The sequence below is a fragment of the Taudactylus pleione genome, unplaced genomic scaffold, assembly GCF_031769625.1.
Source record: "Taudactylus pleione unplaced genomic scaffold, aTauple2 ptg000276l, whole genome shotgun sequence".
NCBI classification, from domain to species: domain Eukaryota; kingdom Metazoa; phylum Chordata; class Amphibia; order Anura; family Myobatrachidae; genus Taudactylus; species Taudactylus pleione.
This window is the reverse complement of record NW_028284678.1, coordinates 6,287,311-6,314,063: the sequence shown is the minus strand read 5'-3', so window position 1 is coordinate 6,314,063 and position 26,753 is coordinate 6,287,311. Positions and strand designations below refer to the sequence as shown.

The 26,753-nt window shown below is 43.8% G+C and overlaps 1 protein-coding gene across 3 annotated transcripts; it reads right to left on the bottom strand.

Annotated features, from left to right (window-relative positions):
- Positions 1–4,806: 4,806 nt before the first annotated feature.
- GABPA (GA binding protein transcription factor subunit alpha) lies at positions 4,807–26,480 on the bottom strand. Of its 3 annotated transcripts, none has more exons than XM_088481630.1 (10): positions 26,318–26,480; positions 16,433–16,530; positions 14,310–14,454; positions 13,963–14,047; positions 13,225–13,467; positions 11,059–11,253; positions 10,192–10,248; positions 7,504–7,647; positions 6,999–7,191; positions 4,807–5,831 (listed from the first exon to the last, which is right to left on the bottom strand). In XM_088481630.1, the coding sequence occupies exons 2-10, from the start codon at positions 16,507–16,509 to the stop codon at positions 5,603–5,605; spliced, it is 1,368 nt and encodes a 455-aa protein (XP_088337756.1). In that variant the 5' UTR covers positions 16,510–16,530; positions 26,318–26,480; the 3' UTR covers positions 4,807–5,602. The 3 variants fall into 3 exon arrangements, with proteins under 3 accessions (XP_088337756.1, XP_088337758.1, XP_088337757.1); XM_088481632.1 differs by having other exon boundaries at positions 10,222–10,248; XM_088481631.1 differs by having other exon boundaries at positions 26,367–26,480.
- Between the last annotated feature and the right edge of the window lie 273 nt (positions 26,481–26,753).

The following is a 26,753-nucleotide window of genomic DNA, read 5'->3' as shown; positions in this document are numbered from 1 at the left end:
CTGATTGGTTGCTATGGGCAGCATCTCCACTTCTAAAAAAACCCACTTTAGTAAATATACCCCAAAAAGTGTCCACCCCACTTATATGCCTGTGTAAGTTGCACACAAAGTAACTCACCATATTACACCGGGAACCAGATATAGCGCAGCGTATATTTGGCACCAGATACGACCAATCATATCACATTCAGGGCTAGATACATGTGGACCTCTAAGAGGCCTGCATCTATTATTGTTCAATTGTACTATGTTACCAAGCCAGACAGCGTAAATTAAATCATTCATCATCACCACCTACGCCATTGGAGCTTACAGTCTAGGATTCCCTACCACACATACCTAGGGTCCATTTTGTCAAAAACCAATGCACCCATCTGTACGTTTTTAACTATTTGGGGAAATCAGAAGAATCTGAGCAAAACGGAACTCAGCAACGCTAACCACTGTCACACCATACTACCGGCTTAGATGCCACATACAGTATCCGGCAGAATATATAATTCCGGCTATTTGGTAAAAACCTAGCATTAGGTCTCTGCTGTGTGTAGATGGCAGCAGTTATAGCTTTGCACATACTGGGCACCAGTTATGATTTGGCTATATGTATTTATGGGTCAGCATACTGTATTTAGCATCTTATATGGATTAGCATACAATGTGCCCAAGACGAGGGGGTCTGCATGCCGTTGCGCTTTCCTCGCAGTTTACTGAACTGGATCTGAACCTAGAAGCAATTTCCCAGTCAACTCCATATCAGTGAGCAGGAGAAAAGGTGCCCATACGCGATAAAGTAGCCAATCCGATGGATTGGTACAATATCGTACAGTGTATGGGCAGGATATCGGCCAGTGAGCGCACCCGTGAGGTTGTACATCGCAACCCCAGTTCTTTCTGCAAGTCCAGTCGATCTAGGGATGCGATGTGAGAACCCAGGCAATGCTATGCGGATGGGGGAGCCGACATATCGGACAGTCGGCCACCCCCTGATATGTCGGACGTCGGATCCCCCGCCCGTCGCACGGTGCATATCGCACCATCGTGAGCAGATACAGGTCACGCTTTATAATGCATCTTCCCCTGCAAGGAAGGGTATACATGTACAGTATACTACTGTACAATTCTCTATGTATGTGGTACTACAATTATGTCTGCCCAGCCAAACTAGCAAGAAACATTTAAAAGAATGGAAGATATTTCAGGTAAAGCTGTCATATAATGAGAAGCACTTCTTACACATAGCCTGGTCAGCAATGACATGAAAAAATGCTGCAGTCAGCCTTCATGCAGGAATCAGCCATAACAGGATAGCATGCACTACGCTGTACACTCAATGTAATTCCAACCTCACACATACTAAGCTCTACCATCTAATGCACATACATCCCCAACATATACACTTGCTTTTCACAATTGTCTAGTGGAGGGGAGGGGAGGGGGGATTAGGGCTTAATGATGTCATTAGGGATATTGATGTTGGAGTGTGGCTCAGCACAACACTTTCATGCGTCTAGTTCAGCTAAAATCCTCTACTGACCTGCCCAGTCCCACCCATCAGGAGGACAAACTATAGGCTAGGATTTCCCTATCTAGACATGTAATAGTCACAAACTCTTCCTTTCACAAAGCAGCACTTTCAAAGAGTCTTGTGACACATGAGTGTGGCCTGCATCTCAAGTACCAATGTCAGGACCGGGCATGAGCAGAATATGCTTTAGGTAAAACATACACAAAACTGGTTCCCTGCAGGGGCTTTCCACGCCCATACACTGCATGGAATGGTCAGAACTTAAAAATAAATTATAGGTTGAATCTATTCATGGGGTACTCTTCTGATCAAGCCACCACACTCACACTATGGCCCGTATCCAATTTGAGACGAAAAGCCGGAATCCGAGTAAAAGTTTCGCCAATTAAGTCATTTCGCCAGGCGGAAAAGTATCGCCTAGGCGAAAGTCAATGCAATGTAATAGGCGAAACAGTAGGCAGAAAAAAGAGCAGAATTGGGGTTTTGGGGTGCAACGTTGCTGGAAGCCCCGTGCAGCCTTCAGCCAGTCCCCCAAAGGTAAACTGCATCAAAAATTTTTTAAAAAACAGTGAACACCCCAAAAAGTCACTGAATTTGGGGGCGAAAAAAAAAATGCTGGGGGACAAAGTAAAAAACTAGTGAACTAGACTCTTGGGGGGTCCCCAAGTATGCCCCATGTGTTTTTATAATAATTGCAGGGGGTTGCGGCAGGTGTTTTTTTCGCTATTTTTTAAACTTAACTTTAGCAACTTTAAGATATGCTGACCCCCATTTTCAAGTACCCCAAATTTGCTGGGATAAGTTATTTTCTGCAAAATAAACTCCTGAATACTATTCTGCACCACTTATACAAAAACGCTATTTAGCAGCTATTGAGCCCGTTTAACAACAACAAATACCTTCAGTAAGCCAAATCGGGGGTAACCATAGCTAACCCCCATGTCAGAGCATCTTTTGGGGGGTGTCAGGCTGATTTCCCCAAATCTGACAGTACTTTCCGCTTGTTTAAGTTTCGCCGGGTCCCGTTTTCGCCTACTTTCAAATTGAATACGGGGATACGCGGGCACGAGCGCGATACTTTTTCCCCTGAAAAACACGCGATGTAGGCGAAGTGTCCGGGAGGTGGAAAAGTATCGCGGGTCCGCTCAAATTGAATACGGCTCTATGACGGGAATGGTGACCACATCAGCAAGCAGCATGTTACTTAGCCAGAAGTTGATTATTACACAAGGCCAAGGTTTGGCGATTATGTTGAGGGTACAATGTAATCCCTGGTGACCCAATATCCCCTCTTTGGTGTGCGTGGTGTTATCGGCTTACCTGACTTACTCAATGAAAATCTTGACCACTGGGCATCATAAGGCAAGGAGCACTTATGGCAAAGTGAGGTTAACCAAAACTAAACTGGCCAAACCATCCAGCCTAGGCACTGTGTTCGGGTTTATTAACATTCAGCGAAGACAAACACATACGTGGATGGGATTGCTAAACAATGTTTTGGGGTTTTTTTATGTTTAACTCCTCTTAACAATTTATAGAACAAAGTACATAAAACAAAAGTAACTGGAAAGTGACTAAGGGCCATATTCAATTAGAGGCGAAAAGTCCGAGGTTGGACTCTTCTCTACCTCATCGCAGGCTTTCCTGGGGATAAAGTATCGGGCGCGTACCCGCGTATCCCCGGTTTCCATTAGGAATCGGCGAAAACGGGACTCGCCGAAAAGGAAAATATCGAAAAGTCCTGTCACCCCCCAATAGATGGTCTGACATGAGGGATCACTATGGGTACCCCCCCGATTTGGCCTGCTAAAGGTATTTGGGGCTTTTAAACGGTGTTGGCAGATGCTTTTATGAGTCTTTGAAAATGTGGTGAAGAACAGCATTTAGCAAAAATTTTTGAGGAAAACAACTAGTCCCATCAAATTTGGGGTACACGAAAATGGGTACAAGCATATTTTGAAGTCCCTAAAGTGAACTTGAAAAATTCTTCAAAGATCCACCTGCCTCAACCAAACGCATTCTAAAAAAAACACCTGCCGCAGACACCTGCGCCCTCCCCCCGAATCTATTTCGCTAGTTTTTAAGCTTGTCCCCCAATTTTTTTTTACACATCACTCTTAGGGAACATTCCAAGGGCTGCAGGGTACTTTTTTTTTTAAAGTCTGCACCCCAAAACCCCAATTCTGCACTTTTTTTTGCCACCTATTCATAGGTGAAAAGTTATCCCCAGTTATTGCCAAAGACTTTTCGCACCTGCGAAAAGTCTTTGGAAATATGGGGAAAAGTCAAAGCGGCGAAAATGGCGTCATCGGCGATAAATTATCGCCGCTAACGGACTTTTCACTTCTAATTGAATAAGGCCCTAAAAGTCCTACTCATAGAAGGCACACACGCCCAGACAGTAGAGCCTTTTATAAAACAGTAAGAGTCTGTAATGAAAGATCACAATAAGTCTCCAGTATACAGGAATACACACTGCCTACCACCCACCTTTCAGATGCCAGATATTTGGGCTTTTAAGTGACCACCTACAAATTTTACCAAACACATTTTCCTTGTAGCTTCAGTCTGCCCTTTTTAATTTATACAACTTTATATGCAGGCGGCTTACAACGGTTTATTCCCTTGCCCTTAGTTATAGCATACATTTACTCTCCAAGAACAATTATATCCAATGCAGTCAGACAAGTTCAGTTTTCAGGTTTAAGAGAAATGAGTTTTATGTGAGGGAGACAAGATATCAAGTATAACAAAATGCAAAATATATATTTGGGCAGATATAATTATAGTCTTTATAGCAGAGTAAATAAAAGTAATTACTGGAAAGATTGTTCAGACTTTTCCTTTCTAGGCCACAGGCGGGTAAATCTGTATGGCATAAATACTTGAATATGTGATTCAGCTACAGGAGGTAGTGGGGATGTATCATATAAATAACCATATACCATGGAATCTGTTTGATGGACAATATAGTCGACGTTTTGTGCCCGTAGGTGGTTTCATTTTAGTCTGGTATTGATCTTTCCAGACCTGGACACTGACTGTGGGGAGTATGAATGTTCTCATTAGTATACATCACAGTGCAAAGGCATACTAAGTGGGGTAATGGTCTGTAGTGCATTTGTGTGGTTAGACTGTGGTACACATAAGAGCACTGCAGGGGAAGGGATGAAGAGTGTTCTATATATCTATATATAGCTACTGTATGGACACGGAATGTAGTTTAACATGTCAGAATAACTTATACATGCTATAGGTCTGGCAAATAAAAATCCACAATGTTAAACTTAATGAGTTTACTGTTTGTTGTTTTTGTTGCACTGCTCAAACTTTCCAGCCAAGATGAGAAAAGTCAAAAACACGTACATAGTTTATAGGGGATAAACTGTAAACTAAATCCTTTAATATAAAAGATCAGAGTAAGAAGCAAATTGCCCATCCTGACAAGCATCTGCGGCATGTCTGCTTCAAGAGGTCGCTTAGTCGCCAAACTTCAGACGGTTTGCGAAACCGCCTTTGGATAGCGAACAGTGAGTTTGCAAATTTTTTGCTCTTTTTCAGTAAGGCCAGTAAATTATATTTTAAGCATAATAAAAACCTTAAAAACACAATACAAAAAAAACACAAAAAAAAACACTTAGAATGTATAGTGTTAAAGCACATAAAAGAAAAAAAAATTTGGATCCCAGAAATAAAAAAAGTTCAAAGTATTATATATAAAAAAAAAAAAAAAAAATCATGCCACTAAAATGCATGACTACTAAATGAAAATGATGGATGAGTGATAGATCCTCCAGGTGGGACCGGACTGCGTTCTTACTAAGAAGTTTAAATCATTTTTAAAGTTCATATTCAAAATATATAAAATATATCATGCTCCCTTCAATGAGGGCTCTTGCAAAGAAACTTGTAATACGAAAAGTAACAAGTTCCAAAATTTATTTATAGTCCTCTGTAGAAAATCATGCCAAGCACTGTACAGTCTGAAAATAAATGTGCTTGGGGTTCTAAGAGACGAGGAACTTGCACAGTGGAAGTTAGGCTGTGTAACCCCCCCAGTCTGGCTTCCCAAGAGCCTCAGTTGTCTTTGTCTGACTGCAGTGACGCGGTAGCCAGAGCTACGGCTGTGACCGGCTGTCCTATGCCGTGTAACTGCAGCTTGGCCATCTTCTTCTGCTCGCACTCCGACACCAAGCGGCTCAGCTCGGCTGCGCTGTAACCAATGAGAGTCTTCAGGTCGCAAACAAACTTGTAGACAAACCTCTTGCCTTGTACTTTACAGATCATATCACCGTCGTAGTAATATCTGGGAGCAGGGAAATAAAAAATAAGTCACTTATTTTCAGAAATGCTGCTGTATTTTTCTTTATGTGTTTTGTAATCCTAATACAATAACTAAGAGTATAAAGTAATCTGCAATGAAAATAGAATGCATACAGCATATCTAACATTACATTAGTACACCTAATTGAGCCACTAGCAAAACCCATGAAGTGCCCTTTAAATGGCTGACAATGCACCGTAATGATTTATTTATTTATTTACACAATTGTGAAACTCCACTAGATTAACCACCATGTATTTATTTAGCAAGACCTTGCATATCAGCAGGACTTCTGCTTACAACTGTGGTTGGAGCTCTTATTATAGAGAGCTGAGCACGTGCAGAGGCCACTGTCAGAGGACTGGAGCTCAGCAAGTCATCTTATAATACCCATCACTACGTATCTGGGGGACAATGATCAAGTGAAATATTTGAGCAGTCCAATGGGGTCCTCTCTCCTACCACTGTAAGTCGGCAGCTTTGATGTTGATGTCGCCCTAACATGACCTTTGTATCCATGCAAATGTACAGGTCACGCTAGTGGTGAACCATGTCTGAAACAAGCTCAGCTCTAGCACCGTGGCAATATGGATCTCCTTGAAAGGAGGGGGTAGCAAACATCAATTAAGTAGAACCAAGTATTTCTCATTGAGAGCGAAAAATGTAAAAGTGGTAAAGTGGTAATTTAGACAGAAATACATGGACGGTACATAGGAATGTTTTTCCCTCCTGAAACCTTCACTTTTCATTATTTCAGGGAAAGATTTTGAAGATCCCCCCTGTTAATGAGGTTAGTTCACACATGTGCACAGCGAGGGCTGGAGTAAGAGGAGGGATTCTAATTAATCGCTGCTCGCAGTCTGGATCTCCTTCCATTAGGAAGGGACAGGGTTCAGAGGGCTACCACCTTGTAAAGATAGTGTCAGTTCCCGCAGCCTAGCTCCAAACACCCAACATCGGAGCCCATTACACAAAACATATGGTAACCAGTGTTTCTGTATGTGTAATTGGCCCTTTCACCTTCATGAACAGGCCCCTACGTGACACAAGCAATGAGGAAAGTATATTCAATTCAACTCGCACGTCTATATGTTTTTTGTTCAATATAAATGAATTAAATCGTGTGGAATTCCCCACAATCCCTCTTACCGAAGTGCCCGGCTGAGCTTCTCGTAGTTCATGGTGGGTTTATTCTTACGTTGTCCCCATTTCTGAGCCACAAGCTCTGGCTGATTTAATTTGAACTCGCCTTCATCTCCCACCCAGGATATACAGTCTCTGGCGTCTTTGTCAGTGAGTAGCTCCAGGAGGAACTGCCAGAGCTGTATCTGTCCATTGTTGCCTGCAAGAGACAAAAGGCATATCAAGGTCTCTGAGGGAAGCACTGATGACCTATTTCAGAATGCATTTATCCTGTTACCTGACCCCATAGACAGGTTATGACCAGAAAAGTTGACTTATGGGTTTCATACAAGATCTGTGCATGTAGGACAGCAGCGGTGTGGCTTATTTGATGAGCAAAGTCCCAGAGACAAGGGCGCCATCTGCTTTTGAAGTATTTGTAATTCCCAAATCAGAGCCACTAGCAAATTTGCCACTAACAATGTAACCATGATGTAAATAATCCACCACCAGGGAAAAATAAATCATTTACCTGTTCTGTTTCCAGGAGAACTTCGGTCCTCCCCTGATATGCGTGGCGCTCGCTGCACTTTAGCTACTTTGGTTTGTGTGTTTATCACTTTTATAGTTGTTGTGGGAGTTGTGTTCGCCAGTGACCCTGGGATTATCTGTACAGCTGGAAGGAAGCAGCACAATTTCTATTAGGTGATTTTATGCCTTAGATTTCACACAAACCACAATACCGTCCGCCGGCATACTAACTACATCCCTTAGATTGAATTTCCCCTGTCGGATCTTTAAAAATACACTTTTATACAAGTTAGAAACTAATACGTAAAAAATTAAGACTGCAGTTTCTGGACACAGTAAACCACGTCCGATGATCTGAGCCTCGGCCTTGGCACAGCACACAGAAATATTACCTGAAGTGCTGAGCATCAGTGGAAGAAAATCGCACTGCAAAGCAGGCTTCACTCACTATGAAGCCATCCTTTCATCTTGCAACACTACAACTTGCCAAGCAAACACATGTCCCTTCTTTATTATCCACCTCTAGCCACTGTCTGTTTGCCACCTTTAATACATTACTCTGGTGACCTCCACAACCTGTCCCCTTCCCCCCCTCACAGCTCATGATTTGTAACCTACTTCCACTGACACATTACCTTCTACCTTTAAACACTGTCCTAGAGATCACCAGTTCACCCAGCCTCGCTCTCCATATACTGCCCTATAAGTGGCCTCTGCTTTGCCTCCAAACTACCCAGGTGATGTGCACAACTGCCTCTCTCACTGTCACTCCTTTCTCACATATAACCAACTCACTCTACCTCCCAATGTGTGTCCCAACGCTGCCTAAAGCTCAACATGTCCAAAGCAGAGCTCATTTTCCCTCACATCTCCTGCACTGTCAGCACAATTCCCTGCTTCACTTGACCTAGCGTTCCCGCTAGGCTGTTTTAGCGGGGTGCGTTGCCCTGCCCTCCTTCGGTAGGGAAAAAAGCATCCTGCCCTCACAGCCTGCGGGTGCAGTCTTCACCTGCGGTTCGCAGGGTCCCGCGGGTGGGGAAATGTGCGGTGACCCGGTCACCGCTGGTGAATAGACGCCAGGCGCATGCGCCCGGCATCTATTCTCCCTGTCAGCAGCTCTTGGGGGCTGCCCGGCAAGTCCGTAAGTGCCGGGCACGCCCCCAAGAGTGCCAAAAAGGGTGACGAGTCTTATAGACACACCCCCTTTTCAATGGCCATGCCCCCTTTTTCAGGTGTGCACGCGCGGCAGTGCCTTCTCTAGCTCTGGTGCCCTGCCTGTCGCCGGTGCTAGAGTGAACACTATTGACCTATCTATCCTCTGCTTTATTCCACACATCGAGACTCTCCCAACTCCTGTCGCCTCAACCTTAGAAATATTGCTAGAACATTACCTTTTCTGGTCCAAATTGCAACCAAAGCAATTACCCACCCACTTAATACTTCTGCAACCTCCTCCCATTTGTTCAAGATTCATTCAGTCTTAGAGGCCTCTCTATCAGCTGCACAACTCTGCAATTCCTCCGATTGGCTTCCAAGTGTCCTCTAAAATCAAAATCCTATTACCTTCACCCACCAGCTTCAAACATTTCTGACTTTCGCCCTTCTAGATCTAGCTCTACCCAGCAATCAATTGTGGATCAGTTGAAATGTGGCAGATCAGTTCAATCAAGTTACATCATATATGAACAAATTGCGCTGGATATATCCTTGTGCAAAAAAATATGCATGCTGTTTAAAAATACTGCATTGTGTCATCCGCACTGGACAAGTAATAAAGGTTGCTTTTGTACCTGTATAAAGGTGAAATGGCACTACGCCGTGCTGGCGTCCGAGCTCAGTGTCCAACTCTTGTAGGTCCAATTGGAATTTGGGACTTCTAATAAATATTGAAGTCTCCCCGTAGGAGAGTGTGTCCGCCGGCACAGATGCGAGTGGTAGCGCTCTGTGGGAACAATGTGTCCGCTATCTGTAATTCACGGTCGATTCAGGAATCTCTCCAGGGAACAGGTGTATAGGATGCAGTAGATGGATTGAACGTCATTACCGTTCAGTCCATCTACTGCATCCTATACACCTGTTCCCCTGGAGAGATTCCTGAACCGAGCGCTACCACTCGCATCTGTGCCGGCAGACACACTCTCCTACGGGGAGACTTCAACATTTATTAGAAGTCCCAAATTCCAATTGGACCTACAAGAGTTGGACACTGAGCTGGGACGCCAGCACGGCGTAGTACCATTTCACCTTTATACAGGTACAAAAGCAAGCTTTATTACTTGTCCAGTGCGGATGATACAATGCAGTATTTTTAAACAGCATGCATATTTCTTTGCACAAGGATATATCCAGCGCAATTTATTCATATATGATATGACTTGATTGAACTGATCTGCCACATTTCAACTGATCCACAATTGATTAATAGAGGACTTATCTTTTGTTATAATTTATATTCTTATTTTTCCTCTACATTTATATGCTTAGTCTATTAATGTTCTATGTATTGTATGTATTCATTTTTATTATCGTCCAGAAGTAAAACTTATTTATTTTAACACAGTGTGTGTTCTATTACATGAAGTACCACTTTATTTAGTCAGCTGTGACTGCAGCGCAATGCCTGTGTTGTTGTTTTTCTATAAACTAGAAATGTACGCCCATAACTGAGAACGCACACGTTTCAACTTACGCTGATCAATGGTAACTGTAGCAATCTCACCTCCGTGTTCTTGGCTCGCCAAAACATCTGAAAAAACAAAACATTACAATGAAGCACTTGCCCATGTGCAATGGGTACATAGACCGCTGATTAGGTAATGCAGAACAGGATAACAAAGCTACAACTCCAAGGTAGCAGAGGCACTTATAAGTGCACTGATTAAGCACACCTCATTGTGTTATTACTAGATCTTCCCTTTGGCTACAAAATGTGCACATTACAAAATAAATAAAATAGATATATATATATATATATTTTTATATTATACATCTATATCTCCCACCATTTGACAGGTGCCACTGTAAGAAGATAATCAATGTTAATCACTTCACCTGTTGGTGGTTTTAGTGTTATGGCTGATAAGTGTATGTTATGTTAAGGATTCGGTCACATTAGCAGTTAGTGAGGAATTAGAAAGAATATGCTTGCGTAGGGATCAGGACAGAACATGGGAAAGCTAAACAAGAACAAAAACTAACTACAAATGATTGCAGAGATCTTTGATCCCGGTGCACAGACAAATTCCAGCTTTCAGGAGTAACCTTTGTTTCTAGAGTTAATGGACTGAACAGCAGAGCCGTGTAAGCATTCCAGTCCATCAGAATAGCTTGATCACCTTTTATCGACAACATCGCACGAGCAAGTTACAAAATGCGCACTGACTCGCCTAAATGAGCCTTATAGACAAATCAAAAGTCTAAATGTTTTCATAATGTTGAGGGTAAATACAGTCAATGTGCATTCCCATTGGAGTTAAACTAAGAAAGAAGCCAGTGCGCATGTAGATTAATATAAGCAGGTTGGAAGGGGGAGAGTGATTACAGATGTTCCGCTTACATTTTCTGAGCAGCTCCAGGTGACTCCACAGAATCTCTCCTCTGGGGACTCTCTGGAAGAAATCTTCCTGGCCGATCTGGCACAGCTCTCTCCCGGGAATACTGAGGGCGTTCACATTGATATCAGTCATGCCGAATTCCTTCATCACCCATAGCACCCAGTGCAGGACTTGGTCTGTAGACCACTGGAGCGGATCTGGAAACAAATTTGAGTGAAACTATTTACACAGGACAAAGTGGTGTTGAGAGACAGAGTGTTGCGGTCACTCTAACATATCCCAATATTCAAAGTATAAAACTTAGTATTTTATGGAAATGGCTTTATGTAAAGATGCTATCGAAATATATTAAGTATCACAATGTAACTGTGGATAGCGTCGACACTTGGGCTCTGTGAACAACATTCATAGGCGACTCAGTTCAGCGTGATGTTGAATAGCCCTGGGAAGGAGGTTCCAGAGCTATTAAATTAACCGCGCTATTGACTAGAACCACTTAAGTCGGAGAATGCCGGTTACCGCACCCTAAACTCAGACTTAACATCCGGCCGTGAGGCTGCTAGTGCCACACAAGCCGGAAAACAGCATCGCGGCCGGCACAAGTTGGATTTCTGCCTAAACCTCAGGAGGGTGCGAGAAGGAATCCTGTAGTCGGACTTAACAGCACGGTCAATTGAATAGCTTCGGGAACTACTTCCCGGCGCTATTCAACATCACACTGAATTGATCGCCCCCTTAGTGTTAGATGTTTAAGGACACAGTATAAAAACAACTTCACTTATATAGACATAATAACGATAGACACAAAAATTAGCATGTAAAAGACTCAAGGCATTATCCCAATTTGAGTTAGAGAAAGTCATGATCATGGAGGGGATTATTATTCCTACACACACAGCCCTGTAAGCCGATGTCAGCACTACTGGGAAGTGTCACTGCTAAGAGCCACAGAACCTCTACAAAAGGATTTGCTATACTTTGCTTTTCTAAACAGTTGGAAAATTATTCTATAAGGGTGTTGTGTAAGCGGTAAATACCCTTTATCTAAAGACAAAAGGCACTGAAACCATACATAACTGAAACAGAATAGATGAGTGCTTTAAATGCAAAGGCCATGTTAAAATGGTATAAAAACACATTCCTGCAGGCCACATCATTATACCCAACATAAAGCAGTGCTTTACCAAAGTCTGACGCAGACTACAGTATGGTAGACTGAGGTCACTCTCCTTATCTTATATTAGCAGCTCTCACCCCCATCCCACAGTCTATAGGTCTAGCGGGATCCAGTCAAGATGCCAGCAGACGGGATGCCGAATGTCAGGATACCGATGCCAGAATCCCGACGTCCATAAGAATGCAGACGCTGGCATCCCGAAGGGATCAAGATACTGACGTCGGCATGCCCACCGCCGGAAGACCGAAGGTAAGTATGTGGTAAAGGCCGGGGATAGGGGGTGGGGGTTAGGTTTAGGGACCTGCCCGGGTGGGTTAGGCACCACCGGGGGGAGGGTTAGGGTAATTACCGGCCCCTGTCGGGATCTTCACCATCGGGATGCCACTGCTGGTCTTCTGACCGCCGGCATCCTGTCCACCAGTATATCATACCGATTACGCTCTAGCACTATACGCATGTCCCTCCATCACCGCCACTCTGTGGAAGGACATACTCTACTTTTTTTTTTGGAGGTAATATTTTAACAACCTTTATTCTAGCACTGGTCTAGGATCCATGTCAGTAATGGGAGAGAGCACTTGTTAGTAAAAAAAAAAGCAGGATAACAGATATTAAGGGGAAAATTCAATTGTTTTATCACGCCCATAAGTAATAGGCGCCCGACAGGCGATAGTCAACTGTATATGCTAATGGGTGCACGTGCCGCGGAAGCCCATTAATTATTATACCCAAACGACAGTTTAGGCGCCTAAAATCAAGACTTTTTGCGTATTTCTGTTCGCCACCTCAGGAGGGCGCAAGCATAAAAAATGGGCACTCACGCCCATTAGCGTAAACAATTGAATATCTCCTGTCACTATGGATAAGAAATTACAGAGCTCATTATAGACCATGCAAAAAATACATCCAATTCTTTAACACTTAAGGGCTCTGTTACTTAAAACGACATATATTCAATTTAAAATGTATATCCGATCAGTATGCCCCTTACCATAGGGTATGCCTAGTCGCTCCTGCTCCTTCCTGTAGCCTTCTAATGCTGCGGCCCATCGGGTCACTTGCTCAGAGGTTTCATCAGAAATGGTGACGTGTTTTGTATCATCCAGAGTTATTACCTGGGCCTCTTCTACAAGCTGGGCTTCCATTCCTCCATGGTGAGCATCTGGGTCAATCACCACTTCTACAGTCTCCACAGGTTTCACAATTTCAAGAATGTTCAGCTTTGGCTCAAGTCCTAAAAAGGATCACAAAGACGAAGAAACAAACAAAAGATGAAGAACAAAGTGATGAACGTGTGCACAGAATCTATTCAGTGTGAGGGGAGAGCCCGGGGGCAAGTCCAGCACGTGCTGGGCACGGCCCCGAGAGTGATGAATAGGATATGCCCCCTTTTCTCGTGACCACACCCCCTTTTTGCCTGTGCAAGTGCCCTTTTTATGGTCCGGCGCCCTGCACCGGACCTACAAAGAACACTAAGGTTTTCTATATTTGTTTCACTTCTCCAACTTCCCCTACTTTGTCTATTGTTCACATCGATAATGAATCAATTATACTGCCCTATTTTCTGTGTCTTATACCGTGTTATGATGTAGAATTAATGTGACAAACGTTTTCTCTACTTTTTCCTGTACAAATGTGTTTCATGAACACTTAAAGCAAAAAAAAAAAACGCTGTTACTTTTGTTCCAATAGCCGATTACTTACAAACGAATCCCCTGATGGCACTAACCTTGCTGCGATATGACTTGCACACTAAGCTGTACGGATCCATCTGTTTTAACTCCTTGATCGAACAAACTCCGCTCTGGGTCAAGCTGCCGAAGAGACAAAGTAAGAGTTAATAGAAAAAAGTAATGGGACAGTTCGCTTGCTTATCTAGTGTGTGTAGTTATCCTACCTTTATGACATGGTAGGAGTAGCTCTTATGTATCCATGCATCTACATAATAAAGTTACTGTAGGGTTTCTCTTGCTAAAATCCTTCCACGGTGATTACTAAACAATTAAACTATAATGCTAAGTTCAGCTCCAGGTCCCGTTAGTGTATCAAGTGAACAGATACATGTAAAGCTCATACCTGGATGTCCTGCAAGCAGATTTCATGGGCATCCAGCGAGCACTGAAGTCTGGGCTCTAGCAGCTTCTTAAGATTTCCTATTGGTTCATTTATGTCAATCGATTGGCTGACGAACTCTGCTGTGGTGTATGTCTGTTCTATGATGCTAGAAGACAATTTGTAAATGTTACGTCTCAGAACAGACACCACAATAAAGCTGAAACAAAGCTATTGCTGATAGGTGCATGGACATACAATGCAGAGATGGAAAACTTACAGAAGAAGAAAAGTTGCTTATCTTGTGAGGTTGTAAATTGCAGAAACATATTATTGCTTTTAACAAGTATTCACAATCTAGTAAAGGCATTCAGTGTGTATTACCACCCAAGTTCAGTATTTTATTAGGATCCGCTCTCCGCTAGCTGGGGTTTGCTACAAGACTTCATTTTCGCTCTGCTGGTTGTGCATTATAGAACCAGAAAAACAATTAATCTCCCCGATTTAGGGCCGTATTCAATTAGTTTCGCATCTGTGAAATAGTTCCGCCTACATTGGGTGCTTTGGACGCGAAAACTTATCGTGTGCATCCCCGCTTTCCGCCGTGTTAAATTCCAAAACAGGCGAAAATGGCAAGCGGCGAATGCAGAACAGACGGAAAGTACTGTCAGACTTGGGGAAATCAGCCTTATCCTCCCATAAAAATGCACTAACATTGGGGATCAATGTAGAAGTGTTCCAATAGCCCTAATAAAACTAATTGGGGTACTGAAGTGGTTTAAAATCCTTGTTATTAGTGTCCTTGCAAAAGTGGTGTAAAATGGAATTAAGCAGTAGTTTTTGCTGAAAATAAGTAGTCATGTCAAATTTGGGGTGCATGAAAATGGGTGCTAGCTTATTTTAATGTCTCTAAAGTGAAGTTTTAGAAAAATGAAATTCCTCCGTCATACAAGCACCTGCAATCCCAAAAACACTAGGCCCCTTCTTAGAGCACCCCCAGAAGCTTATTTTACTAATTTTACTACTTTTTAAGTTGTTTCCCCCTACACTTTTGTCATATTCGCCCCAAATTTCAAAGGCATTTTTTGGGGTGTTCCTGGAAATTTTTATTTATTTTATTGGCCTATTTCAGTGCCTTGATTTTTCGCATAGGCAAAAACAAAAAGGAATTGAATAGAGAGAGAAAAAAAAAAAAGGGGCGAAAATATCGCAAAAAAGCCATGCGAAACCAGCTTTTCGATCCTAATTGAATACGGCCCTTAAACTGCATCATAGGGAGCATATCAGACCTGATCGCTTCATTGCAACTTTTGATTGATCCTCCAGTTAACCCCACCAGGTTTTCAGCCAGTAGTAGGAGTAATGTAGAACTGGGAAAAATTACTGCACACAAACACCTCTGTAGCACAGACATGGGTACATCAGTAAAATCGTTTTACTTACTTATAGTGTAGCTTTACAGAAATTCAAAAAACAAATATAAAGCAAATTCAATAGTGTGTGATGCCCGGAGTTTGTGTTGACATCACAAGTTTTCCATCATACCCGTATGGTGAGCGAGGAATAACTCGCAATGCCGGTGTATGTGATATGGGAGGAATTCAATTCCGTGGCATAATGAAACCTGAGGTTTATAACTTCGCCATACCACTTGGCGTTCCCACTAGGCTGCCCTATTTCAAAAGGACAGAATGCGCCCTGCCCTTTTGGCAGCGTCCCGCTAAAACATGACGGGTGCCGACCCCACACGTGGGCCACAGTGTCCCACGGGTGGGAAAGATTTCAGGGCAGCGATTACCGTCGGTGACTATGACATCTATTCAGAGGGGAGAGCTTGGGGGCAGCCTGGGATGTTCGAAAGTGCCAGGCACGCCAAGAGTGATGAATAGGGGCGTGTCTTTCCCTTACTCGTGTCCACGCTTTTTTCCCCAGCGCTAGAAGCCATTTCTATGGTCCGGCGCCCTGCCCCACACCGGACCTAGAGGGAACACTGCCACTGACCAGAAGGGGAAAGAGGGAATTTGTCAGATGCTTTGCACCCAAAGTAATAAAATAGTGATAACACTGTGCATGTAATCACACATCTAAATTATGATCCCTAAATGAACTACAACAGTAGTACCAGAACATGGTTACAGGACACCTACCTTTCTTCTGTGCATTCTGTCTTCTCTGTGCCATCGATTTCTATCTCTATCAACTCCTCAGCCTCCCTCTTTGTCATGGCTGAAGCTTAGAGGCAGACCTAAATGACAGAAACAGCGAGCTCATGACGGATGGGTAAAATATATAGGTTTCAAATATATAGTGATTCAAATGTTTTTTGGGCGTTTAAACACAATGGGTGCCTGACGGAGCAATTCAATGGTTACTCATTTCGGGCCCAACAGCACCGGGTTTAGACACGCATAGCAGCTAACCCCATACAAAGCCCTGCAAACGGTGGTTTGGGCGTCCAAATAGCCGACTTATCGCACATTTCTGCTCACCACCCTAGGAGGCTGCAAACAGAAATGTGTGCAGCGGTGGCTATTCGCGCCCAAACGGAGCAACAACTGAATTGCTCCGGGTGCCCAAAAGAAATAGCCGCAGCTAAAACAATTGGATTTGTCCCCATAAAAACTAAGGGGGAGGGGAATTCAATTGTGTTTTTTTTTTTTTACAACCCCTCACACCCAATCGCCTGTCTAAAGTGACAGAGCGATATTCAGTTGTTTTGGGCACCCAATGCACTGGGTCTAGATGCATAAAGCGGCTAAACCCAACTAAACAATTGGGCAGGCTACTAAAACTACAGCTTGAGCGCCCAAAAGCTGGACTTTTCGTGCACTTATGTTTGCCACCTCAGGACGGTGCGAGCAGAATTTATGGGTGGCTGCGGCTGTCAGGGACCCTCAAAAAAACAAATGAATTCCCCCCTAGGAGTCTAGAGTACTTGGAGAAAAGACTCCGCTCCCTAAGCACATGGGCTCAAATCAAAAGATTTTCAATTTGAACAATTTCCAGACGCATTTAGATTTGACAAAGTGGCGCTGGGCACATAGAAAGGGTTGGCGTTCTGGAAACTCTTCCAAATCCTAGCACCAGCTCCTCTGGAGATATAAAATGTTAATTAAAATCTCACTTTTGAAGTGATAATTGTCATGGAAATGGTGACAGACACCCAACAGAAAAGTGGTAAGAACAGGTGAAGAAAGTAGATATGTGCGCAGTAAATCATGCAGCGGATCAGTGAATAACTGTAGGTATCCCAAAGTCTGTATACATCAAAGTGAAAAAAGTAGGTAGAAATCACATGACCTGCGCTTGCTTGTCAATCAACCAGGATATGATTCTCAGGTGATTTCTCGTCACTGGATATAACCTGTATGTGGTATATATCTCTGAGGGTGACCTCTCAGAGATCATGGCATAACCCAGAAAAGATCAAAAAAGTGCATATAGTGAAGCAAGTTTTAATGGACAATAATAATACATATAACATGACAATAAGATCTTGTCCCTCCACAAGGGGTAATCTGTATCATTAATGCAGGAATATGCAGCATATATTCCTATATAAGGTATCCCACATGGACAATGTTGTGCAATTACCGGATGGTCCGATGGATATGAGTGTGTAGTGAAATCTCAGTGGAAGTCCCGGGTTCTCCGCTGGGCACTGCTCACTTAATCCTCCGGTTCAACTCCGCAGAGCAAACGTCAATGAAGGGTAACCAGTAGAACACCAACCATATGCTGGGAACTTTTTCAAGGTGAATTCCAATCAGTGCTGCACTCTCTTTAATTACCAACACTATCCAATCACTGTGCCGCCACTGCCGCAGCTGATCCCCAAGTATAGACCAACTACAATGTCAGTGATCCTTTGCGGCAGCGGACACGTTTCCGGCATCCTCAATACGCAGATTGAATGTTGGAAAAATCTTTGAGGAAACATTGGATAATATTACAAAAGGATCCAATACTTGGCCCTCTATTACCAAAAGTACCCAAATGCATATATAGGAGAGCACCCAATATAGGCTCCCGCATAGTTAAAAGTGCATTACCTAAAGATGGAAACATAGGAAAAGTCCTATCTAAAGATTTTTTTTCGTTGCGGAGCCTGTTTGGGGTGTAGAGGGATTAAAGGATATGGTAGTAACAAAATCATAGAAGCAAGCATTAATGGAAGAGATACCCCATAAGAGATTTTATTGCGTAAATAACTCTAAAAGCGTTATTTACGCAATAGAATGCAAATGCAACCTGTTTTACATCGGCAGAACTTCCAGACCACGGAAAGTCCGGATTGGGGAGCATTTGCGAAACATCCGAAAAGGATTGGAAACTCATGCTCTCTCAAGCCATTTTAAAAAATTTCATAATAGTAATACAGATGATATTGTATGTTTTATGGGTTTGCAAAATATAAAAGGCCATTGGAGAAGAAGGGATTTGGCCACACAGCTAGCAAAAGCTGAAATGAGAACGATTTTTGAATTAGGAACCTTATATCCAGGAGGTTTAAACCTGGATTTTGAGGTTAAATGGTTCCTCTGACCTTATGTATTACTCTATATCCTTTGCACATTCATACTTTCAATACCACTGCGTTTGGGCACCGCTAGCTCACCTTTATCCTCACTATTGCACTTTATCCATATGTCACATGTTTTTAATTGTGTATTTAATGTATAGAATGTTATTTATTATTTTTGTGTATTAATTGATTGTATCTCTTTCATATCTATTGAGGATTGTGTCACTAATGCTGGGCATACACTGCCAGATAAAATGTCTGTCAGACCGACAGACATTTTATCTGGCCGGCTGCCAGCCGCAGAAGTCGCCGGCATACACTGTGAGAGAAATCTCACAGTGTATAGCCCGACATCCGCGCTCCGCCCCTGGGGGAGGAGACATTTCCCTGTTCCTTCCAACACAGGAAATGTCTGTCTGTCAGCTGCACTGGGCATACACTGCCCGATGCGGCTGACAGTCTACCGGGTAATATCGCATCGGACGGGCATGCTGGACAATCTAGCATGCCCGACCAAGCAATATTTAACCCTCGGTCGCCCCCCCCACGCTACAATTATCGCGGCGATCCGCCGATATCGGGCGGATCATCCCGATAATTGTAGCGTGTATGGCCAGCATAAGGATTGACATACTAAGAGGGTGTCTGTACCACTGGTGAGATGCGAATGTGATCGTGAACAATTGTACCTATATGTAACTAGCGTTCCCGCTAGGCTGTTTTAGCGGGGCGCGGTGCCCTGTCCTCCTTCTGGATGGCAAAAAGCCTGCGGTTGCCATCTTCACCAGCGGGACGCAGTGTCCCGTGAGTGGAGAAGTGTGCGGCGACCTGGTCACCGCCGGAGAATAGACGCCGGGTGCATGCGCCCGGCATCTGTTCTCCCTCTCTGCAGCGCTTGGGGGCTGCCCGGCGTGTCCGTAAGTGCCGGGCATGCCCCCAAGTATGACGAAAAGGGGACGCGTCTTATAGACACGCCCCCTTTCCATGACCACACCCTCTTTTCGGGCGCGCGCACAAGGTTGCCCTCTCTAGCTCCGGCGCCCTGCCTGCCGCCGGAGCTAGAGTGAACACTATGTAACCATGACTACGATATACAACAACACTGGACATGACGCGTTGCAACAATAGTCAGTCCTTCTTTGCATTCAAAAGAACTCAATCTGCGTATTGGGCATGCCGGAAACAACGTAACAGCTAGAGGAAACACGTGTCCGCTGCCGCAAAGGATCACTGACATTGTAGTTGGTCTATACTTTGGGATCCGCTGCGGAGGCGGCACGGTGATTGGATAGTGTCGGTATTTAAAGAGAGCAGCACTGATTGGAATTCACCTTGAAAAAGATCCCAGCATATGGGATCGAAACGCGTTGGTGTTCTACTGGTTACCCTTCATGGATGTTTTGCATTGCGGAGTTGAATCAGAGGATGCAGTGAGCAGTGCCCAGCGGAGAACCCGGGACTTCCACTGAGATTTCACTACACACTCATATCCATCGGACCATCCGGTAATTGCACAACATTGTCCATGTGGGATACTTTATATAGGAATATATGCTGCATATTCCCGCATTTATGATACAGATTACCCCTTGTGGAGGGACAAAATCTTTTCTTATTGTCATGTTATATGTATTATTCATGTCCATTAAAACGTGCTTCACTATATGCACTTTTTTGATCTTTTCTGGGTTATGCCATGATCTCTGAGAGGTCACCCTCAGAGATATATACCACATACTGGTTATATCCAGTGACGAGAAATCACCTGAGAATCAGATCTAGGTTGATTGACAAGCAAGCGCAGGTCATGTGATTTCTACCTACTTTTTTCACTCAACAGAAAAGCATTTAGAAAGCAAAACTCAAACAGAAAACCAGCAGATAAACTGAGTAACACGTGGTTCCGGATGTAGCCAGCACAGGAAGTACACTGAACAATACTCAGGAAACCAGTTCAACAGACGAAATAAAAGGAAATCAGCCTTGTGCTCAATACTACGCCGGCGTTAATACTAATTTACCTTCTTTAGCTGCGGAATCCGAAAGGTTTTTTTTAGTAACAGTACAGAATGTGAAAATGCACATCAAGATATGAATATTAAATGCACAGAAAATATTGGCATACTATATTACAATTCGTAACACCAATGCTTCACATTTACATTTCCTCCTTTCAAAAAGCAAACAACTCCAGCAATAAATTCAGTCTAGAAATGACAAAATAGTAATCGCATAGGTAGTGTTCACTCTAGCTCCGGCGGCAGGCAGGGCGCCGGAGCTAGAGAGGGCACGTTTGTGCGCGCGCGTCCGAGAAGGGGGTGTAGCCATTGAAAAGGGTGCGTGTCTATAAGACGCGTCCCCTTCTCATCACTCTTGGGGGCGTGCCCGGCCCTTACGGACACGCCGGTCAGCCCCCAAGCGCTGCGGACAGGGAGAATAGATGCCGGGCGCATGCGCCCGGCGTCTATTCGGCGTTGACCGGGTCACCGCACATTTCTTCACCCGTGGGACACTGCGACCCGCAGGTGAAGACGGCACCGAAGGCTGTTAGGGCAGGGCGCCGCGCCCCGCTAAAACAGCCTAGCGGGAACGCTACATAGGGGCATAGATTGAGTCACATCACAGATGGCTGCATTAGCACACAATGCACCAGGACCAAAACAACAAAAAGCATAATAGTCCTATGAAGAAAGCCAAGCGGATGACAATGCCCCCCCCCCTCATGAGAAGCCCCAAATACCACCTAAAATAAAATTTTGAATCCTTCCAGTTTATGTATGGGCACCAGAGTGGCACAGCACCAGGCAATATCTTTCAGGATTATTTATGTACCTTGCTGAGCAATATGATAATTGTTACACAAATGATAATTCACCACACAAACCCCTGGTATTCCCATTGTCCTAATTTATTTTATTTAGAACTTTGGGGGAAGTTCCAACACTTTAGCTGGGTACACACGTAAAGATGTTCTGTCCAACCATCCAACTAGTTGGATGTTTGGACAGAAAATCTTTACGTGTGTACCCAGCCCAACACTTGAAAACCTCAACTAAAAAAAGGATAATCCTTACATGAACACTAGGAACAAATAAAAAAAAAATTTTTAGTCTAAATATACACAAGGGTGGTTCAATAAATAAGGTAACAAGATTTCTCATTACGTAAATGTATTCAACTCGGACATGTGTGTATAATCAATAGTATGGCCTTGGTACAGATTACTTTTCCACATACTTGTCTAAGCATTTGTTCCAACGGTACACCAAGGCATCTATCCCGGCATAGAAGAAATTAGTGTCAAGTGCCTGAAGCCAGGACATTACGGCTTGCTTCATGAACTTCACCATTGGTTGTGAATTGCCTTACACCAAGGTGGTTGTTCAATGGTCCAAAGAGATGGAAATCACTCTGTGCCTGGTCAGTGCTGTAGGGTGGATGGCCCAGTGCCTCCGGATGGCACTGCCGTAACAACTCACACGTGCTGTTGGCTGAGTGTGGCCTGGCGTTATCGTGCAGCAACACAACACCAGTTCACAGCAACACAGATCGTTTTCGATGAATTGCCCCCCGTAACCGTTTTAATAGCAGACAGCATTCACAGCATCTTCCTTTGTGAGGAAATCAAGAAGCACGCCCTTGTGGTCCCAAAACACAGTCGCCATGACCTTATTTGCTGATGGAATTGTTTTGAATTTCTTTGAAGGTGGGGATGATGCGTGTTTCCATGTTATGGATGCTTGCTTCGTCTCCGGTATGACATGATGCGCCCACGTTCCATCGCCTGTAATAATACACTCCAGGGACTGCGCTCCCTCCTCATGGTACAGCATTAAATGCACGAGAGACAATCCCATCCTACTGATTGTGAACGTCTGAATTTCTTTGGTACCCAGCATGATCATATTTTCCTGTACCCCAGTTGATTATGAACGATGTCATGCACAGTACCCACCGAGATGTTCAGTTCATCAGCAATATCACTAACTCAAATACGTCTGTCCTCCTGAGTCAGATCTACAATGCAGCACAAATCATCTGTGGTGGACGTTCTATATGGATAGGTGCTGCGCTAATTAATAACCTCTACAATACTCCTGTTTATAAAATATAATAAATGTAATTTACTAATATCTAAAGTTCATAGTGCAAGTATGGTAATCAACACACATCTTTCTACCAACTCAAATGCACAAATATAGACAATGTATACATATAGGACTTAAACATTGAATTACATTTTTGGAGGGAGTCCAACAGAGCTATTAAATTTTTGCTTTGATCTGGCGTGAGTGCCGCGGGCACCAAGATTTCTGCTTGCACAGTCCTGAGGTGGCACTACATTAGACCACAGTAGCCGCTTTACATGGCTAAACCTGGTCTATGTATGCGTAACATGTGTGAATAGGCATGGGTGCCCATAAACAATTGACTATTGCTCCTTGATCTCCAGTCACATTAGACGTGAGATTAGGGGCGCTAAAACAATTGAATCACCTCCACAGAGTGAAGTACGACCGTTTTAGACAGATGACAAGGACTGTACCAATCATTAATTTGTCCATACACTGTGCAAACCAGACGACTGTTAGCGATGGGCACCCAATGGAGCTATACAATTGTTGCCCCAATTGGGCACGAGTGCCACGGTTATCGTGCCCAAATGCATTGAGTTTATCCATACAAAGCAGCTAAACCCACCCCAAAGTACAGTATAACGCACCCAAACAGCAGTTCGGGCATCTAAATGGCTGACTTCGCAATATTCCTCAATGGTGTGAGCAGAAATCTGGGAACTTGCGCCCGATCGGAGCAACAATTAAATAGTTCCGTCGGGTGCCTATTACGAACATGCGCCAAATTTTTTTTTATTGAATTACCCACAATCACTCACGGCCTGAAAACAACTGAAAAACCTAATCTGGATCATTTGGTTATCAAACTGTCAGATTTATACAACTGTCATCGAGCAAACTTCATGCTGTGGAAGGAGATAGTCTCCATACATCACACAGTGCTCCAACTATCGGGCAGTTGCTTCTCCCCTTGTCTGTGTCAGCTGTACTAGTATAAAGTCTATGGTCAGCTTACAGTTCATCTCTGACCTCTTTCAGATATAGCATAATAGACTTATTAATTTTGAATTATTTTATTTTTTACTGCCTATACAAACATCTCTGCCACTCATAATGCTTTAGCTGCTACACAACCAACAACAGAGCAGGGCTCATCTTTTTGTATTGCCGTTTGAGCAATTCTAATAAATATTAGCAAAAATTATGGCTGATACAAAGTGAATAGTTTCTCTGTGCTACTGGATGATGGGGTCTAGCACGTTTTGTCGACAACAAAAATCTCAACACTCAATTTTAACGTAAACCCTCAAATATCTATTTGACATTTCGCAGGTATCCACATTTTAACCATGCAGAACATTATCACATTTTGATACTATTGATGTTGTCCTTTTGTCAACTCTGTAATTGTTGACAAACTGACTACATCCTGGGTGATGGAATAAATATGTAGGAGAATGTGGGATACTAACTCGCCATGCACCAATCACATCACAGAAGAGGGTCTCAGTGCTGTCACTGGTTACCAATGAAAGGTCTTAGCCAGGTTGCTGCCTTCACAGTGGAGTGGTTGGCAACCAGCATAGTGTAAGGTTTCAGAGGCTGCTGCATCAATTATTTCTTATAAAGATACCGCTGTGCATTACTTCTACAGCCTCAACTAGATGAGGTCTCAAAATGCTAGCACAAGGCTGTAGACTATATATGACGATAAAAAAATCAATCTTCTCTAGAAATATATTTGCAAGAAACAGATTCAAACAAGCAAATTTCTACTAATGTTCTGACTATGACAAAAACATAAAATAATTGTTGTATTGTAGGGTGATTTATTTTTATTTCCACTGTAAGATATCTGAAACTGTTCGTCTTTATAGAGCTCAGTTTTCAGCCCCCTGACAGTCTTACACAAAGGGCGGAATTCAATTGTTTCTACCACCCCATTCAATTGTTGCTCCTGTCAGGGCGCGACCAGCTGCCAGCGCTCCATTTCAGCTCACAGCCCCAGAGGGGTGGGAGCTGAAATGTGCGAAAAGTGACCTGTTTGGGCGCCCCAACATCACTTTTCGTTGTCTTTGCCAGTACTTTGTTCTGGGGTAGCTGTTTTACGCGGCTAAACTTGACCACTTTGGGCGCGATTAGCGCGAAAAATGGCAGCAATTGAATAGCGGCCTGCGATCTCCTGTCACTTTAGACGGGAGATCCGGACCGCGTAAACAATTTAATTCTGCCCAATGAGTATGGTGTACATAGAAAGCAATGTTTAACATACAGGCCAAGTTCTCCACTGAGAAAACGCATACCCTAGTCAGTAACATAAGAGGCGAAAACGATCCTATAAGTTGCAGTGTACCGGAAACGTTCATTACACCCTTCATATCTGGAGAAGTAAAAGTATCAGGATTTTTGTTTATGCTAAACATACATAGCAGGTCCTCTTAGACATCATTGATAAAAAAGCAGCTTTTGCAAAGTTGATGTCTGTACAACACACTAATTAACCACAATAACAGGTCTGAAAAAAAGTCAACTAATGACAAACTGCTAAACGCATCAAACCTAACACTAAGCAGATTAGGGTTCCTCAACAGGTAGCACAAGTACCCCCAGGAGGTATATTACACAGATGTAAGGGGTTCCTACACCAATAATATTAAACTCAAAATAGGAAAGATAAATACACACAAAGGATTTAATTGCAACAATGTCATACACATTTGAGGTCTTCATAATAAGTGTACACCGCTTAGGGACACTAGGAATAAATGGATACACTACAGTATACATTAAGACCTTAAAACACAGCAAACACACCACTTGCAGACTTTTACAGTAACAAATGCACCAATCCCAACACATGAAAAACGCTGCTGCCTTAAACAGCCATCACACACACACTACAGGCAGCCATGACAGCAAACGTGTATTACAGCCCTATCAACATGGTACCAACCCACATCACCCTGGGGGGTATGCACTGTATTTAACCTTTGAAAGGTGTAAAGTGAAGTTGTCCATAGCAACCAATCTTTTACCCATCAGTCTACAAAATGACACCGATTGGTTGCTATGGTCAACTTCTCAACTCCCCACCAATGCCAACACAGGTTGGAAAGGGGTGATAAAAACACAGCTGTCAATTATTAGGAACGACCAACTCCTTATGTCCCTGAAGCAGCCTGCCTTCTCTTACATGACCAGGGGGCGGCTCTCCGTGTCAGGGATATGTCAGGCACGGACAGAGGAGGCATGCTGGGACTTGCAGTCCAACAACAGTTGGCCGACTGCCCCTTACCCGCTGTGTCTCTCATGCTGGCATATATGCACACACAGACAGACAGGACATGGGACAGGCGGTACATAGGACAGACAGAACGTACACGGGAGACACACGCATGAGGGTTACACAGTGGCACCCCCACTCCCCTTACCCCGCAGCCTTCCTCCCTGTGCCTCTCCCGGCGCCCGGCCTGCACTCACGGAAATGAACCGCAGCGTCAACACGCAGGAGCGCGGCCAACGGAAACACAACACTGCCCGGACGGAAGGAGGAGGAGGCTCAGCGCAGCCGGAACTCACACGAGACGCACTTCCGCCGGAACTGGGAACTGTGTGGGAGTTGGCGGGAACGGAGAGCGGAGGGGGCGGAGCTAATAGCTCTGGCAGTGACTACAGTCAGCCGGGTTCCAGCATGCACTGCGCGCCCTAGTGCTGCTATTGCTAATCCAGTCAGACGGGTCCCAGAATGCACTGCGCGCCCTAGTAGACTGTACTAGTGCTATGGGAAAGGGGTGGGCGCGCTGGGACTTGTGGTTGTACAGAGAGTGGGGCAGGGCAGGCGCACATTGCCTGTAATGTGACGTTATA

What these genes read in the sequence shown, in the direction of transcription:
- GABPA (XM_088481630.1), bottom strand. Translation starts at nt 16,509, where the DNA reads ATGACAAAGAGGGAGGCTGAGGAGTTGATAGAGATAGAAATCGATGGC. An exon ending in GCAAGTCATATCGCAGCAAG is followed by an intron (nt 13,468 to 13,962) that starts GTTAGTGCCATC and finishes GATCCTTTTTAG; the next exon opens with GACTTGAGCCAAAGCTGAAC. An exon ending in TTCTCCTGGAAACAGAACAG is followed by an intron (nt 7,192 to 7,503) that starts GTAAATGATTTA and finishes TGTCTCTTGCAG; the next exon opens with GCAACAATGGACAGATACAG.